General features: G+C 47.9%; 1 protein-coding gene across 3 annotated transcripts in view; it reads left to right on the top strand.

Annotated features, from left to right (window-relative positions):
• LARS2 (leucyl-tRNA synthetase 2, mitochondrial) overlaps positions 1-16700 on the top strand; it is a 175462-nt gene that overhangs the window by 28403 nt on the left and 130359 nt on the right. For all 3 annotated transcript variants that reach the window (XM_062200680.1, XM_062200678.1, XM_062200679.1), the window contains exons 4-5: positions 7770-7861; positions 14557-14617. In XM_062200680.1, coding sequence (XP_062056664.1) covers positions 7770-7861; positions 14557-14617 — 153 coding nt within the window. The remainder of the gene's footprint in view (positions 1-7769; positions 7862-14556; positions 14618-16700) is intronic.

The raw sequence follows: 16700 nt of genomic DNA, 5'->3' as shown, positions 1-16700 counted from the left end.
GTCACCTGGCCTCCAGCTGGTTTGGAACATCAGAGTGCCAGAGCAGGGGAGAAGCCAGGGAGCGTCTGTCTGTCTGTCCCTGCCCCAGTTTGTGTCTGCCACGCTGATTGGCTTCTGTCGGGCAGACGAGCCTGATTTGCTGCACTTCCCCCGCCTCCTCCCTTGGACTCTTCGGCCCCGAGTGGGCGGTAGCCTCCTGCTCTTCTGAGTTCCAGGTGATTTCTCTGTCTCCTTCACTTTCCACTCAGTTTTAGGGACTTGTGAGGATTTGTTATAAGAAATGATGGTTTTTGAGACTTCACAAGTTTATTTTATGAATTTCCAAATGATAGCGCTGGAAATTTTGCTTGATTCTGTCTCTGAATACCTTATTTTACAATTGTCATCGGTAGTCTGCTGCCATCCTCTGTGATGTCAGCTACCTTTCCAAATCAGTTTGCTGCATATTTCAAAATATATAGTAGTCCCTCCCTTATGGCCACAGCTTCAGTTACTCATGGTCAACTGTGGCCCAAAAATATTAGGAGGAAAATTCCAGAAATCAACAATCCATAACTTTTATTACTTTTCTATTACGATTAATCCATTTTATTGTTGGCTGTTGTTACTAATCTGTTACTGGGCTAGGCATAAAGTAAACTTTACCATAGGTATATAAGCATAGGAAAAAATAGTATGTATATGTCGGGTTTGGTCTGATCTGTGATTTCTGGCATCTGCTGGGGGTTTTGAGATACTTCCCCAGTGGGGAAGGGGAATTACTATCTCTTTGGTAAAGATAAAAAAAAAGTCTCAAATACTTGGAGAAATGTCCCATAGCCACAGGAAGCACTGCTATGGAAGAAGTGGTTTAACTCCCAGGACCTTGAGAGAGCTCAGGGGATCATTGTGTAGAAATCTAGACACTGCTTTTGCTTTTCAGGGTAGGGTGGCCTAGGGTAGGCCATGGGTACAGTTACTGCTACAACTGGGAGGCGATGACAATGGTGACGGAGAAGCAGGAATAGGAATTCCCGAACTAAAAAGATGAGTTTGGAGTTCTTCCAGCGAATGATCTGCGCAGTCTGCGCCATAAAGAAACCAAGGGCGAGGAATTGAGCCGTGCACCTGGCATGGAAGCATTTGATCTGACCTGTGTTTCGGAGACCAAGACAGGCATGGGACTGGCAGAGGAAGCATCGGACACGCTGTCTTTCTTGTAAACGGGCCGTAACAAGTTGACCAGAAAGCAGACTCTGCTGCCTGGGGGTGAGAGCAGCTTTGGTGTCCCATAGTCCTTTTATAGCCTTCACTGTACTTCCTCTGTGAAGCCGTGAGTCATCTTGTAGCACAAGATGAGCTCTGGACTTAGTCCCGGGGCTCTGGGAAACCCCGTGAAGGGAGGTTGAGGTAGGGACCTGGCTCCCTGGCACAGAGCTGCAGCCATCCAGCCTGGGCAGAGAGACCATGAGCCCATCCTGGGGCGGAGGTGGGGAGCTGGCTCCCTGGCACAGAGCTGCAGCCATCCAGCCTGGGCAGAGAGACCATGAGCCCATCCTGGGGCGGAGGTGGGGAGCTGGCTCCCTGGCACAGAGCTGCAGCCATCCAGCCTGGGCGGAGAGGCCATCCTGCCTGTGCAGTGCTTCAAGGCCCTCCCACAGTCAGCGTCCTAACTGCTCTCCAGGGCCAGCTTCTTCTTCTTTTTTTTTTTTCTAATTTTTTTTTTTTTTTGGACAGGCAGAGTGGACAGTAGAGGGAGATAGAGAGAAAGGTCTTCCTTTTTGCCATTGGTTCACCCTCCAATGGCCACCGCGGTAGGCGTGCTGCGGCCGGCGCACCACGCTGTTCCGATGGCAGGAGCCAGGTGCTTATCCTGGTCTCCCATGGGGTGCAGGGCCCAAGAACTTGGGCCATCCTCCACTGCACTCCCTGGCCACAGCAGAGAGCTGGCCTGGAAGAAGGGCAACCGGGACAGGATCGGTGCCCCGACTGGGACTAGAACCTGGTGTGCCGGTGCCGCAAGGCGGAGGATTAGCCTGTTAAGCCACGGCGCCGGCCTTTTTTTTTCTAATTCTTGGTAAGAACATGAAATATTAAGAAACTTGATTATTCGAACTTGATTTTCATAGGCAGCTTGGATAACACATGAACTGAGACTATCTTTTCATGTTCATTTCTTTTGAAAACAGAAGTAGACAGGAATAGTGTACTCCATAAACCCAGACTGGTTTTTTGGTGACAGTCCCTGTATTGGCTGTATTTAAAAATAACGGACGGAGCCCCCAACAGAAGGTCACTAGGCAGAACCATTGAGTCGGTGCCATCATGGCAGTTCTGTGAAAGAAGCCGAGCAGTGATTAAGTCTTCCCCTGTCTTGTGGAGCAGTTACACAACAGTCCCATTAGCCTGCCAGCGAGAGGCCCCGAGAGAATTAAAACAGTGGGAGGCTGAACTCAGGTGTGGTCCTGGCAAGCACTACTGAACTTTATGGGCATCCAGCACAGATCGCCAGCAGTGGGGGTATTTTTTAGCATTTGGGAGTTAAAGCAAGAAAGAACTGCGACGTGGGAGAGTGAGTACAGGAGAGTGTCAGGTGTGGATCCAGCGACGGTCGACAGTCGAAGGAAAGCTGTCTCCACAGGCCGTCTGTTTTAGTTGAGGTTCTTGGCTGTTAGGGACGGGAGCCCAGCCCAGACCGGCTTCTACAAAAGGGAGGTTTTTTTCTGCAGATCACAGAAGCCGGGGGGTGGGGTGGGTACTAGGGGTGCCAGGCCTGTTGGGGATTGGGACCAGGTCTTTGCCACATATCAGTGTCCCTGGTCTCTCTCCCCAGGCCAGCTTTCTGTGGATAAACATCTCTGTAAGGTGAGAGGCAGAGAAAGGAATCGCCTGGCACTGTCGCACCCTGGAGCCTGGAGCCGCCCCTGTGGCTGGGGCGTGGAGCTTGTCCAATCCTCTCTGGGCACCAGGGCCATCTGAAGGGGAAGGAGGAGCAGCCTCCCAGAACGGGGAGAAGCTGTTGGAGAGGCGGATGCCCCCTGCGTCTGCCACATTTGCAAGAGGAACAGGGACCTCAGGTGCCAGCTGGGGTGGGATCTGTCTGGTCTGGTTCCTGAGAGTGCCCAGAATAGAGCTGCTCAAAGAATTCGGGGTGTTTAAAACACACACACACACACACACTCTGTGCCTCTCTCTGTGATGCAATGTTAAAGGGGGAAAGCCAGCCTATAACAATGTGTACAGTGGGTTCTGCTTGCATGAGAATAAGCAAGCTCCTCTGTATGTGTCGCTGGGTTTGAACCCAGCGTTCGAGAGAGGAGAGTGAGGTGTAGGGGTATGAAGGCGCTGTTAACTTGTTACAACCAGGAGCCTCACCTCGCCTTTGTCTTTGTGAAGATAAGCTTGTACCGTGCTCGTAGTTTGAAAATATCAAGTAAGAAAGAAAAGTCTCTTCAGTTCGAGCTCAGGGCAGTACGAGTGCAGGAACTGAAGGTGGTGGCCCGTGAGGGTCTCAGGGCGGATACCCAGGGCCTCCCAGACTTGCCCAGTTCCCAAGCCTTGAAATCCAGAGTCGGATGTGGCATTCTGGTCTCAGTGGAAGGCAGGCCTGGGAGATGTCAGCCCTCTGTGGTCACTCAGCATGCCCCTTGCAGGAAGCAGATGTAAGTGGGCCAAATCTCCCACCACCCCCGGTGTGGCAGGATCTACAGGGGGCTGCTGTCCCTGACCAGCCTGTCTTCTGCTGGCGAAGTGCCCTTGGTCCAGCCAGCTGTGGCAGGAACAGCTGGGCTGCTTGGCAGTCGAAGCACCTCATGTAAACCATTAATTATGCGGCAGAGGAGAGCTGACTGCCGGCACCCTTCACTCGCTTTGAGTCTGCACGGTCTGTTTGTAAGAGCTGGCAGTGCCTGGCAGCAGAGCCTGTCCTAAGAAACCTCCCTGAGAACGCACGTGGAGGAGGACCTGTGTGCGGTTAAGGCATCTCCCCTCCTGTTGTCAGATAACGACCCTATTGGCTGTGGCTGCAGAGCCAGGGCTAGCAGGGGAACTGGGGATGTGGGATCTTGTGAGAGGCTGGAGATGGGGAGAACAGAACGCAGCGGTGCCACAGCAAAGTGCTGCCGGTTTGTTTTGTTTTTGTTTTTTTAATTTAAGGATTTATTCATTTGAAAGGCAGTTACAGAGAGAGATGGAGAGACAGACACAGAGAGAGATCCTCTGTCTGCTAGTTCACTTCCCAGAGGGCCACAACCACCCACGCTGGGCCAGGCTGAAGCCAGAAGCCCAGAACTCCATCTGGGTCTCCTACGTGGGTGGTAGAGACCCCAGCACTCTTCAGATCTTCAGGTGCTTCTCCAGGCGCATTAACAGGGAGCTGGATTGGAAGTGGAGCAGCCAGGACTAGAACCCATTGTCAGGTGGTGGCTTAAACCCACTGCGCCAGAATGTCAGCCTCAAGTGCTGACATTCATTGGGTGCCTTTCATGGGCTGTGCCTGGTATGGTTACACCACAGATACCACGGCATAGAATCCTCCACAATGTAAGCTCGCTGCTTTGCAGTTGAAATTTGAAATAAGTGATGTGCCTTGGATCCCACTGCTGATAAACAGCAGTTTGGGATGAGACTCTTCGCCTTTAAACCACACAGGCTCCTGAAGAACAAGCCTTTTTTGGCGTTTCTTATTCACTAATCAAAATAGTTAGAGCAGCTCTGATGTCAGAGATAGAAGCATTCCACCAGATGACGAAAACCCAATAATAACAATATGCCTAATGGAAGCTCGATTTGAGGACCGGTGGCTCCACCCACTGGAAGGGGTGTGCCTGTTCCCTGCTGAGTCAGGGACTTGATAGGAGTAAGCTGGTGGCTGGCATTGCAAGATGAGGCGACGTGGGGACCCTTGGCATTGTAAGTGCTTGTGGGATCTGAGGCAGAGGTGGCCAGTGGGGGGTTCTAATGTGCCCCGGAGAGAGTGCCTGCACTGGACATGAAGGTGGAAGAGAACATGTAGGTGGAAATGTGATTTGCTAAGGCTTCCTCAGGCTGCCATTTTGTTTTATATATCAGAAGTCTGAACATTGTCCATACCGTTCTACCCTACAGTTCCACTTCTAGAAATGTTAGATGTGTGCACAAAGGTTTGTATCCAGCAATGTTCTTCAGAGTTTTTGTTTTTTTTTTTTTTTGTTTTTTTTTTTTAGTTGTTTATTTTACTTGAAAGTCAGAGTTACACAGAGAGAGAAGGAAAGGCAGAGAGAGATCTTCCATCCACTGGCTCACTCCCCAATTGGCCACAACAGCTGGAGCTGTGCCGAACTGAAGCCCGGAGCCAGGAGCTTCCTCCGGGTCTCCCACGCAGGTACAGAGGCCCAAGCGCTTGGACCATCTTCCACTGCTTTCCCAGGCCATAAGCAGGGATCTGGATCAGATGAGGAGCACCCAGGACATGAACCAGCACCCATATGGGATGCCGGTGCCACAGGCAGAGGCTTGACCTACCGTGCCACAGTGCCTGTCTTGAGTCTTACTTCTGAAGATTTTTCTGTTTTCCCCAGATTATCTTCAGCAAATACGTATTACTTCAATACTCAAAAAGTTGTTTATAAGAGAAAATGACTTATCTCTTTTTAAGATTTTATTTATGTATTTGTTTATTATTTGAGAGAGAAGAGACAGATCTCCCATCTGCTGATTCATTTCACAAATACCAATGGTGGCTGGGGCTGGACCAGGCTGAAGTCAGTCCAGGTCTCCCACTGTGGCAGACTTAAGTGCTAGAGCCATCAGGGTATACATTCAACAGAAAGCTGGAATTGGAAGTGGAGCTGGGTCGTGAACCCAGCCTTGTGGGATACAGGCACCCCAAGCAGTTTCTTAACCACCATGCCAAACGCCCACCCAAGACCCATCTCATTAGTCAGAGATGTCCCATTCTGAGATGTGTGGGTGAGGAGGTGACACCAGCAGGTGCCTCCAAGCATTCATCATTATTTCAGAGAAGTGTGTGGGAAGATGAACTGCATGATGGAAAAACCAAACCGAGGTGAACATTTGGCCTAATGGTCAGGATGCCGGTGTACCATACTGGAGGGCCTGGTTAGGTGCCCAGCTCTGCTCCTGACCCCTGCCTCCTTCTGATGCACACCCTGGGAGGCAGCCAGCGATGGCTGAAGCCAGTGGGTTCCTGCCACCCATGTGGAGCCCTGATTTGCATTCTTGGCTCCCAGCTTTGGCCCCTGTCAGCTGTTGAGGGCATTTGGGAGGTGAACCAATGGATGGGAACTAGCTTTCTCTTCCTTTCTCTCTTCCTTCCTCACTCCCCACTCCCACTTGCCCCCATGTTTCTACCTCAAAATTCAAAACAAAACAAAAAACAGGCACAAAACAAAACCCAGCTCATGGCAGCTGACAGACCAGGAGCTTGATAGGAAATTGGAGGGCCGACAGCAAGGGCTGTTGTGTAGAAGTACTGAGCCTCCTTGGGCCGTTCTCACTCATGGGCAGACTTGAGAAATTCAGCTGGCTGAGAGAAGCAGGGTCTGTGACTTTGTGATGGAATCAGCTGCAGAGAATGGCAGGGACCAGGTCTGCGGAGCAGATGGAGCAGCGGACCCGACTTTGCGAGGCTGTCCCCTGATGCCACAGCCTGGGTTGCAACCCTTGTACCTGGTCACGGCCATAAGATCTCTCAAGTGAGAGAACTTGGCTGGTGAAGCTCTGCTCGGCTGGAACTGGTTGTCCACTGGAAGAAAGAAGGCCTGTCTCCCTGGCCTTGCTTCTCACTGCCCACCCTCCTGGACCACGTTTGCTACAACTGTCAAATAAGGGGCTGGGGGGAGGGCGGAGGACAGCTCTCAAAAGCCTCTTTGAGGGGCCAGTGCTGTGGCATAGTGGGTAAAGCCGATGCCTGCAGTGCTAGCATCCCATATGAATGCTGGTTCTAGTCCTGGCTGTTCCACTTCTGATCCAGCTCTCTGCTGTGGCCTGGGAGAGCAGTAGTCCTTAGGCCCCTGCACCCGCATGGGAAGACCTGGAAGAAGCTCCTGGCTTCTGATCAGCGCAGCTGTCTGACCATTGCAGCCAACTGGGGAGTGAACCAGCAAATGAAAGACCTCTCTCTCTCTCTCTCTGCCTCTCCTTCTCTCTCTGTGTAACTCTGACTTTCAAATAAATAAATAGCATGTGAGGGCGATCTGGCTGCGACATCTGTCACCCCATTGATCACCAGGGTTGATTTGGCTGATCTGGCTGGCTAGGCGGGTGTCCCCTTCCCCCCTCACCGCTCCATGTGCGTCCCTCCCAAAGCTGCGTGCTTGGTCGAAGAGGATGACCTTCCCCAATGGAGGAGGACCGGTCTTCCGTCAAGAGTATATGAGTAGCTGTGCTCCCCTGCTAGAAGCTCCAAACAAGCTCGCAAATAAATAAATCCTTAAAAAATAAAAAGTTGAAAGAAATCTTGTATAATTTCAGAAAACAATTTGGATTCATAATAGACATAGAGACAAGAAGGAAGTAGAAAGTACGGAAACAGCTACTCGGAGATAATGGCTCTTAGCGCTTGGGTGTATAACCTTCTAAATCCACATCCATGCATACTTATGTCTTAGATACGTAGCTGGCTCACTTATGTCTTAGATACGTAGCTGGCTCTCGAATGCATAGTTTGAAATCATCCAGAGAGGAATACAATGTGTTAGTGGGAGAGAATGTTCTTCGTGGCCCGCAGGGGAATACTGATGCAGGACTTAAGAATCTGCCATGGTTGATGTTTCTCTTCTGGGTGCCAGGTCATCAATCCTATGGGATGGGATGCATTCGGATTGCCTGCTGAGAACGCCGCGATTGAGAGAAATCTGCATCCAGAAAGTTGGACACAGAGGTATGTGGTTTGCAGGTAGACTTGAACACTTGGACACAGAGGTATGTAGCTTACAGGTAGACTTGAACACTTGAACACAGAGGTATGTGGTTTACAGGTAGACTTGAACACTTGGACACAGAGGTATATGGTTTGCAGGTGGACTTGAACACTTGGACACAGAGGTATGTGGTTTACAGGTAGACTTGAACACTTGGACACAGAGGTATGTGGTTTACAGGTAGACTTGAACACTTGGACACAGAGGTATGTGGTTTACAGGTAGACTTGAACACTTGGACACAGAGGTATGTAGCTTACAGGTAGACTTGAACACTTGGACACAGAGGTATGTGGTTTGCAGGTGGACTTGAACACTTGGACACAGAGGTATGTAGCTTACAGGTAGACTTGAACACTTGGACACAGAGGTATGCAGCTTACAGGCAGACTTGAACACTTGGACACAGAGGTATGTGGTTTGCAGGTGGACTTGAACACTTGGACACAGGTATGTAGCTTACAGGTAGACTTGAACGCTTGGACACAGAGGTATGTGGTTTACAGGCAGACTTGAACACTTGGACACAGAGGTATGTGGTTTACAGGTAGACTTGAACACTTGGACACAGAGGTATGTGGTTTGCAGGTGGACTTGAACACTTGGACACAGGTATGTAGCTTACAGGTGGACTTGAACACTTGGACACAGAGGTATGTGGTTTACAGGCAGACTTGAACACTTGGACACACAGGTATGTAGCTTACAGGTGGACTTGAACACTTGGACACAGAGGTATGTAGATAACAGGTGGACTTGAACACTTGGACACAGAGGTATGTGGTTTACAGGTAGACTTGAACACTTGGACACAGAGGTATGTGGTTTGCAGGTAGACTTGAACACTTGGACACAGAGGTATGTGGTTTGCAGGTAGACTTGAACACTTGGACACAGGTATGTAGCTTACAGGTGGACTTGAACGCTTGGACACAGAGGTATGTAGCTTACAGGTGGACTTGAACACTTGGACACAGAGGTATGTGGTTTGCAGGTGGACTTGAACACTTGGACACAGAGGTATGTGGTTTACAGGTGGACTTGAACACTTGGACACAGATATGTAGCTTACAGGTAGACTTGAACACTTGGACACAGAGGTATGTGGTTTGCAGGTAGACTTGAACACTTGGACACAGAGGTATGTGGTTACAGGTAGACTTGAACACTTGGACACACAGGTATGTAGCTTACAGGTGGACTTGAACACTTGGACACAAAGGTATGTGGTTTGCAGGTAGACTTGAACACTTGGACACAGAGGTATGTGGTTTGCAGGTAGACTTGAACACTTGGACACAGGTATGTAGCTTACAGGTAGACTTGAATGCTTGGACACAGAGGTATGTAGCTTACAGGTGGACTTGAACACTTGGACACAGATGTATGTGGTTTGCAGGTGGACTTGAACACTTGGACACAGGTATGTAGCTTACAGGTAGACTTGAACACTTGGACACACAGGTATGTAGCTTACAGGTGGACTTGAACACTTGGACACAGAGGTATGTGGTTTACAGGCAGACTTGAACACTTGGACACAGAGGTATGTAGCTTACAGGTAGACTTGAACACTTGGACACAGAGGTATGTAGCTTACAGGTGGACTTGAACACTTGGACAGAGGTATGTGGTTTGCAGGTAGACTTGAACACTTGGACACAGGTATGTAGCTTACAGGTAGACTTGAACGCTTGGACACAGAGGTATGTAGCTTACAGGTGGACTTGAACACATGGACACAGAGGTATGTGCTTTACAGGCAGACTTGAACGCTTGGACACAGAGGTATGTAGCTTACAGGTGGACTTGAACACTTGGACACAGAGGTATGTGGTTTACAGGTGGACTTGAACACTTGGACACAGAGGTATGTGGTTTGCAGGTAGACTTGAACACTTGGACACAGAGGTATGTAGCTTACAGGTAGACTTGAACGCTTGGACACAGAGGTATGTAGCTTACAGGTGGACTTGAACACTTGGACACAGAGGTATGTGGTTAGCAGGTGGACTTGAACACTTGGACACACAGGTATGTAGCTTACAGGTAGACTTGAACGCTTGGACACAGAGGTATGTGGTTTGCAGGTAGACTTGAACACTTGGACACAGAGGTATGTGGTTTGCAGGTAGACTTGAACACTTGGACACAGGTATGTAGCTTACAGGTAGACTTGAACGCTTGGACACAGGGGTATGTAGCTTACAGGTGGACTTGAACACTTGGACACAGAGGTATGTGGTTTACAGGCAGACTTGAACACTTGGACACAGGTATGTAGCTTACAGGTAGACTTGAACGCTTGGACACAGGGGTATGTAGCTTACAGGTGGACTTGAACACTTGGACACAGAGGTATGTGGTTTACAGGTAGACTTGAACACTTGGACACAGAGGTATGTAGCTTACAGGTAGACTTGAACGCTTGGACACAGAGGTATGTAGCTTACAGGTGGACTTGAACACTTGGACACAGGTATGTAGCTTACAGGTGGACTTGAACACTTGGACACAGAGGTATGTGGTTTACAGGTGGACTTGAACACTTGGACACAGAGGTATGTGGTTTACAGGTAGACTTGAACACTTGGACACACAGGTATGTGGTTTGCAGGTAGACTTGAACACTTGGACACAGAGGTATGTAGCTTACAGGTAGACTTGAACGCTTGGACACAGAGGTATGTAGCTTACAGGTGGACTTGAACACTTGGACACAGAGGTATGTGGTTTACAGGCAGACTTGAACGCTTGGACACAGAGGTATGTGGTTTACAGGTGGACTTGAACACTTGGACACAGAGGTATGTGGTTTACAGGCAGACTTGAACACTTGGACACAGAGGTATGTAGCTTACAGGTAGACTTGAACGCTTGGACACAGAGGTATGTAGCTTACAGGCAGACTTGAACACTTGGACACAGAGGTATGTGGTTTGCAGGTGGACTTGAACACTTGGACACAGAGGTATGTGGTTTACAGGCAGACTTGAACACTTGGACACAGGTATGTAGCTTACAGGTAGACTTGAACGCTTGGACACAGAGGTATGTGGTTACAGGTAGACTTGAACGCTTGGACACAGAGGTATGTAGCTTACAGGTAGACTTGAACACTTGGACACAGAGGTATGTGGTTTACAGGTAGACTTGAACACTTGGACACAGAGGTATGTGGTTTACAGGTAGACTTGAACACTTGGACACAGAGGTATATGGTTTACAGGTGGACTTGAACACTTGGACACAGAGGTATGTGGTTTGCAGGTAGACTTGAACACTTGGACACAGAGGTATGTGGTTTACAGGTAGACTTGAACACTTGGACACAGAGGTATATGGTTTACAGGTGGACTTGAACACTTGGACACAGAGGTATGTGGTTTGCAGGTAGACTTGAACACTTGGACACAGAGGTATATGGTTTACAGGTGGACTTGAACACTTGGACACAGAGGTATGTGGTTTGCAGGTAGACTTGAACACTTGGACACAGAGGTATGTGGTTTACAGGTAGACTTGAACACTTGGACACAGAGGTATGTGGTTTACAGGTAGACTTGAACACTTGGACACAGAGGTATGTGGTTTACAGGTAGACTTGAACGCTTGGACACAGAGGTATGTGGTTTACAGGTAGACTTGAACGCTTGGACACAGAGGTATGTGGTTACATGTAGACTTGAACGCTTGGACACAGAGGTATGTAGCTTACAGGTAGACTTGAACCCTTGGACACAGAGGTATGTGGTTTACAGGTAGACTTGAACACTTGGACACAGAGGTATGTGGTTTACAGGTAGACTTGAACACTTGGACACAGAGGTATATGGTTTACAGGTGGACTTGAACACTTGGACACAGAGGTATGTGGTTTGCAGGTAGACTTGAACACTTGGACACAGAGGTATGTGGTTTACAGGTAGACTTGAACGCTTGGACACAGAGGTATGTGGTTTACAGGTAGACTTGAACACTTGGACACAGAGGTATGTGGTTACAGGTAGACTTGAACACTTGGACACAGAGGTATGTGGTTTACAGGTAGACTTGAACACTTGGACACAGAGGTATATGGTTTACAGGTGGACTTGAACACTTGGACACAGAGGTATGTGGTTTGCAGGTAGACTTGAACACTTGGACACAGAGGTATGTGGTTTACAGGTAGACTTGAACGCTTGGACACAGAGGTATGTGGTTTACAGGTAGACTTGAACGCTTGGACACAGAGGTATGTAGCTTACAGGTAGACTTGAACACTTGGACACAGAGGTATGTGGCTTACAGGTAGACTTGAACACTTGGACACAGAGGCATGTGGCTTATAAGTAGATTGAAACACTTGAATACAAAATCCCTTTTTTTTTTTAACCTGTGCCTGAGAAATAGAAAGCAAAACAAACAGATGTGGCAGACTGCTAAGAGGTTAACAGGATTACATACACAAGAGGTCTTCAAAATGTTGGAAATGTATGTTATGAAGACGTAAGGCATGCGCTTCAACATTTTTTTGCATCAAAAGAAACCTGTCCTTTCATTCCATTTTCAATTAACTTTTGAAATATCTGCATATTGGTGTTTGTCTTTTATCCTGCTGTATTCTTATCAAAGAGTGTTTTAGATGTAGATTTTGAATTTTTGTTATTTAAAAAGTTATTCTTCTTTTGAGTATTTGGGTTTGGGAGGAAAAGGAAAGAGAAGGTTATGTTTGTTAAATTTCTGTAGTGTTTATTCTCTTCTCGACTTCAGTTTGACCCATAGCTAAGCATTGTGATTTTCTCTGAAAATTCTGTTAAGTTTTTGCCTTCATCATTCATGAGCAGGGGGTACGGAGACAAGCAACATGGAGACGTACAACCACTTTATTCTGCTGTGGTTTTTGCCAAGGGGACACATTCCCAGTGCCACCCATGCCTCTGGCTTCCAGGTACACGTGGGCCAGAAGCACCTTACCCCTCCTCCTCCTGGTAAAGTCCTCAGGCCCTCAACACTGGAACCCAGCAGAATCTTCTGGGCCCACTGCATTGACCCCTTTCCCAAAGCTCTAGAACTGCTCCCCTCCCCCTCCCTGCCACCTCTCAGTTAAACAGAAGAGCAGTTCCAGGGTCTGTCCCCAGTGTCTTTGACCTCCCTTGGCCTTCTCTTGCCCAAGGCTGCATCGTAAAAACAGTTGCTGCACCACCCACTTTCCTCTCTTCGTCCAACCCCTAGTTTGTGCTTTTTCTGTTATGGTTAATTCTTAGATTTATAGGAGTAGGAGGAAATGATTCAAATAAAATAGATCAGACATGGCATAAGTTGATGTAAGCTAGACCAGGGGTTGGCAAACTAGACAAGATCCAGCCCTGCTTGTTTATGTAAATAAAATTTTGTTGGGGCACAGTGACGTCTGTTGGTTTCCATACCCCCCGTGGCTATCATGATGTAATACCAGGGTTGAGCCCTTGTGATGGGGACCATGGAACTGACTTTCACCACCTGGTGAATTCACCTCCTCCGAGCAAGTTTGCCCACTCCTCTTCTACAGCTGAGTGGTCAAAGAGTGGCTCCTGGGGGCGCCCCCTAGTGGGGGATCTGGCTCTCCTTCCTCTGTGCCTCAGCTTCCTTCACTGTACAGGAGGTGTAGTCAGAGTTCCCACCTGGTATGTCTGGATAAAGATTACTTTTCTGCAAAGTGTTTAGCAGAGGGCTTAGAGTTAAGTAGCTAATCAGAGACTACATGCAGGACTTCTGCGTGGTTTTTCATATTTTCAGTTTGCCTCAACCGAAAGAGGATGCAGTAGAAATAAAGTAATCCTTTTTCTTTAAAAGAGAAAAAGATCGAAGTGGGTATTTGATGCAGTGGTTAAATCACTGCCTGGGATGCCTGCTTCCCAAATTGGAGTACCTGGTTCTAGCCCCCACTACGTGGCTTTCGATTCAGCTTCCTGCTAGTGAGCATCTAGGAGGCAGTGGTGATGGCTCAACTGGTTGGGCCCCTGCCACCTGCATAGGAGATCAGATTGAGTTCCAGGCTCCTGACGGTGGCCTGGGCCAGCCCTGGCCTTTGCAAGTGTGTGGGGAGTGACCCAGCAGATGGAAATTCTTTGTCTATCTCTTTGTTTATCTGTCTGTCCTCTTCCTCTTTCTCTCTCTCTGCCTTTCAGATAAAAAATGAAAATTAATAAATAAAATTTTAAAAACAGAAATAGACAAATTGATTTGTTTGCTTATTCCATGTGAGTTGGTTAACTCCCTGCTGTTTCACAGTTGTTGGGTAGTTCTAGGTTTTGATTGCTTATATGGTTTATTTGGATTCACACAATTATCTTTACGTTGCGGTTTTTGTTTTTGTCACTCTTCAGCTGGTAAATGCTTGATTTAAATTTGTATGTCTGGAGTCTTCCAGACCTACGGATGGTTCAGGTGTGTACCTGTCGGAGGTGTTGCCGAGCTGAAGGGGCAGTCCTCATGGCCTAAGACCATGTGGTTTCTAGTGTATTCTGTTTGTGTCAATCGCGGGGTCTTCTAATAGGTTGTTATTTTTGATGGATTCTTACCAGTTATATTTTCTCATCTAGACTGGTTTCCCTTCACATCCTCAGAGTATCATTTGTTTGTGGCTTCAACCCTGCTCTGAAAAGCAAACTCTCTTCCCTTTGTTTTGCAGTAACATTAAGCACATGAGGAAACAGCTGGATCACCTGGGCCTCTGGTTCAGCTGGGATAGGGTAAGTCAGCCCTTCCTGCTGGAAGGCCGTTGGTTTCCGGAAAGTCCTGGTTTCTTGGTTTGGAGAAGGGAGAAGGGAGGGGAGGGAGTCAGGGAGAAGGAGAGAAGGATCAGCACTCCACAAATAAAAAGTCTCCTCAGTGGATAATTCACCTGCAAACAAAGAGTTTTCTGTGGCATTAAGCTAAAAGAGTTCACTTCTTATTTAACTTCATAGTTGGCTGTGACTTGGGTGTGGCAAAAGCTTTGCACAAGGGTTTCTCTTGCTCTCACTGATCATTTGAAAGGGCTGTTGGGATTCTATGTAGACGTGATGACACATCAGCCCAGCCTTTAGATGACCGGGTGTTGAGTTGATTGACCAGTTAGGAAAAGCCCTGCAACACACCTTCTCCCCTCAACAGCTTCTTAAAGGACTGAGATGTTTTGAGTACAGCGAAGAAAGAACCAAACACATCGGAATAGGCCTTGAATGCTGGTGTTTTGTGACTTCCTTAGGTAGGGACGTGGCTGAATGGAGCTCTCATGGCCCCACCGATGCCATTTTCACTCTGACTTGCAGGGTCACCAGTGTTTCATGTGGCAAAGGTGGGAAAATGTGCTGGCGCCTGAGTCACGTTGTCCTGAGGTGCTCGTGGAACAGGCGTCACTGATAGGGGATGCCATGCAGCAAGTGACCCCCAGAGCCCTTCAGGGATGAACGGGAGACTCCTTGAGGGCAAAGGGGGATGTGTTAGCCTCCAGAATGACACCCAGCTTAGCCCTGCCCAGGAACCATAAAGGGTTTAACAAACGTTGGATGGTTTTCTTGATTACCACAAGGTTAAAAGGCACAGAAAAGTCTAAAGAACATAGTGTGGCTACTTTAACATCCTGATATGGTGGTGGTTCTTTTTTTTTTTTTTTCTTTAAGATTTATTTATTTATTTATTAGTTGAAAGGGTGACAGAGAGGGACAGGGGTCTTCCATCTGCTGGCTTACTTGCCGAATGTTGCACACAGCAGCTGGGGCCAGTTTGAAGCCGGGAGCCAGGAACTCCGTCTGGATCTCCCACATGGGTGCAAGGACCCAGGTAGTTGAGACACCGCTGCTGCCGCCCAAGGTGCATATTGGCAGGAAACTGGAATGGCAGGTGGAGCCAGGGCTTGGCCCAGGCATTCTGGGATGGGATGGGAGCATCTCAAGCAGCGCCGTCACCCCTAGGCCGAATAGTGGCCCCCAATGTAATTTTCCTCTTAACATCTCCAAATTATAAAGCTTATTTTTTTTTTTTTACCTAGTATTCATGAACATCTTCACATTTCACATTTCTTTAAATACCTTTCGAAAAATGACTTTTGCTGTTTTGTGGATCTGTGTAGTTTTCCGTTTTATGACTATATCAGAACTTCTCTAACCTATCCTTTACATTATACATTTAGGTAGATTCTAATGTTCTGTGTTATAAATGCGGCCTCAACCCCTCTTGTGCACATCTGTGGTCCAGAAGCTTCTGAAAATAAATGGAACATTTTTTCATAACTTATTTGACAGTAAAACCTGACTTTGACCTGATGTTTATCTCCCTTAAAGTGAATACTCCTGTATTTTACCATAGGAATAATAAATATTTATAAAATGCTAAATATTTTGCTATAGTAGTAAGTAAAATTACTGGGCAGTATCACAGACTAGTTATGTAAGTGTTCTATAATTTCCTTTTAATATCCAAAACTGTCTTCATTCTGAAGCACATTTGACTGTAAGCCTTTCAGATGCGGGACTTTGAACCTGCCGTGCAATGCCGTAGATAAATGCCGTCCCTCCCCCGGCCTGTGTCTGAGCTCCTGAGCCCTTGCTGCAGGCCGGGGACCATGGAGAACTACATGATTCTCCCTTCAGGTCCCCAGAAAGCTCTAGAAGGCAGTTACTTTGGTTGACCTCATTGTGTTGCCGGGCATCCAAGTGGCAGGACCGGCCTGTTCCATCGGCCTGTTTACCACTGCTCTGCTCATCCTCTATGCTTGAGGCGAAGCCTTAGCACCCCGTCTTACTGTTTCCTTAGTGTGAGTTCCCCAGCAAGCCAAGAACAAGTGTAAGGCTT

Source organism: Lepus europaeus, chromosome 9 (assembly GCF_033115175.1).
Source record: "Lepus europaeus isolate LE1 chromosome 9, mLepTim1.pri, whole genome shotgun sequence".
Taxonomy (NCBI): domain Eukaryota; kingdom Metazoa; phylum Chordata; class Mammalia; order Lagomorpha; family Leporidae; genus Lepus; species Lepus europaeus.
This window is presented reverse-complemented; position numbering and strand designations above follow the sequence as displayed.